The sequence below is a fragment of the Mus musculus genome, chromosome 7 (assembly GCF_000001635.26).
Source record: "Mus musculus strain C57BL/6J chromosome 7, GRCm38.p6 C57BL/6J".
Lineage (NCBI taxonomy): Eukaryota > Metazoa > Chordata > Mammalia > Rodentia > Muridae > Mus > Mus musculus.
Window position 1 is genome coordinate 104,564,152 of NC_000073.6, and position 1,409 is coordinate 104,565,560.

Sequence of the window (1,409 nt, forward strand, 5' to 3'; positions counted from 1 at the left end):
TGGGAAAGTTTGGCTGGACCACTGTAACTATCATGCCATTTCATTTTCAGTTTAGGAGAATCATTTAACCCATGACCATAATGGCTACATTCAACCTCAGCAGCTTCAATCCAGGATTTTTCATCCTCCTGGGAATCCCAGGGCTGGAGCAATTCCACGTATGGATTGGGATCCCCTTCTTTATTATCTACCTTGTGGCATTTGCAGGCAACAGCATCCTACTCTACCTCATTTTTATGGAGCGTAGCCTGCATGAGCCCATGTTCTTTTTCCTCTCCTTGCTGGCTGGTACAGATCTCATCCTGTGTAATACTTGTGTTCCCAAAACCTTCAGCATTTTCTGGCTGGGTCCTCAGCATATCACATTTCCTGGATGTCTTACTCAGATGTTTTTCCTCCACTTCAGCTTTGCTATGGATTCTGCTATCCTGCTGTCTATGGCATTTGATCGCTATGTTGCTATCTGCTTCCCCTTAAGATATACCACCATCCTCACCCATCAGATTGTTATTAAGATTGTGGTGGCAATTATCAGCAGGAGCTTTTGTATCATCTTCCCATGTGTGTTCTTGCTAAAACGACTGCCTTTCTGCCGAGAGCTCGTCATTCCTCACACATACTGTGAGCACATAGGCATTGCTCGTCTGGCTTGTGCTGACATCTCCATCAATATCTGGTATGGCTTTGCAGTACCAATAATGACTGTCATGTCAGATCTGATCTTGATTGGCATCTCCTACACTGTTATTCTTCGTGCTGTCTTTAACCTTCCCTCCCAGGATGCCCGCAAGAAAGCCCTTAGCACATGTGGTTCCCATGTCTGTGTCATTCTTATATTCTACACACCAGCCATATTTTCTGTCCTTGTCCATCGTTTTGGTCACAATATCCCCCACTCCTTCCATATACTGTTTGCAAATCTCTATGTATCCATCCCTCCTGCCATCAACCCAGTCATCTATGGGGTAAAGACCAAGCAGATTCGGGACAAAATCAACCTCCTATTCTTCCCCAAAGACAACCATTGACATGACATTAAGGGCTTGGGAAAGGTAACAGTCAATGATATCAACTTAAGAGTGTTTCATATTTATTAAAGGTGGAATACCCATAATGCTGACTTAAATTTATGTAAAGTTGTAGAAAGTAAACTCTGAATGATAGAAAATGTGGAAGCTGAACCCATTTTTTACAGAAACCAAATAACCGAAGAAGATATCTTGCATGAGAAGATAGAGAAAAGGGAGGTTTAGCTCTCGTTTGTAGATAAGATTTTTAATCACCTCTTGGCCTTTGGGCTGACATCAGGTATAATATCAAAGATGTATGAAACATCATATTGAATACATAGAATGTAGACAAGTTATAACTATAAACAAGTTAGAATGGATTAGTAAAAACTTCACAAC

General features: G+C 41.4%; 1 protein-coding gene across 1 annotated transcript; it reads left to right on the forward strand.

Moving 5' to 3' along the window:
• Olfr652 (olfactory receptor 652) lies at window positions 1-1,061 on the forward strand. Its single transcript, NM_147048.2, has one exon. It carries the CDS (start codon window positions 72-74, stop codon window positions 1,026-1,028), a length of 957 nt encoding a protein of 318 aa, NP_667259.2. The 5' UTR covers window positions 1-71; the 3' UTR covers window positions 1,029-1,061.
• Window positions 1,062-1,409: the final 348 nt, after the last annotated feature.

Bases quoted from the DNA above. Each gene is read 5' to 3' on its own strand.
- Olfr652 (NM_147048.2), top strand. From the start codon at position 72: ATGACCATAATGGCTACATTCAACCTCAGCAGCTTCAATCCAGGATTT.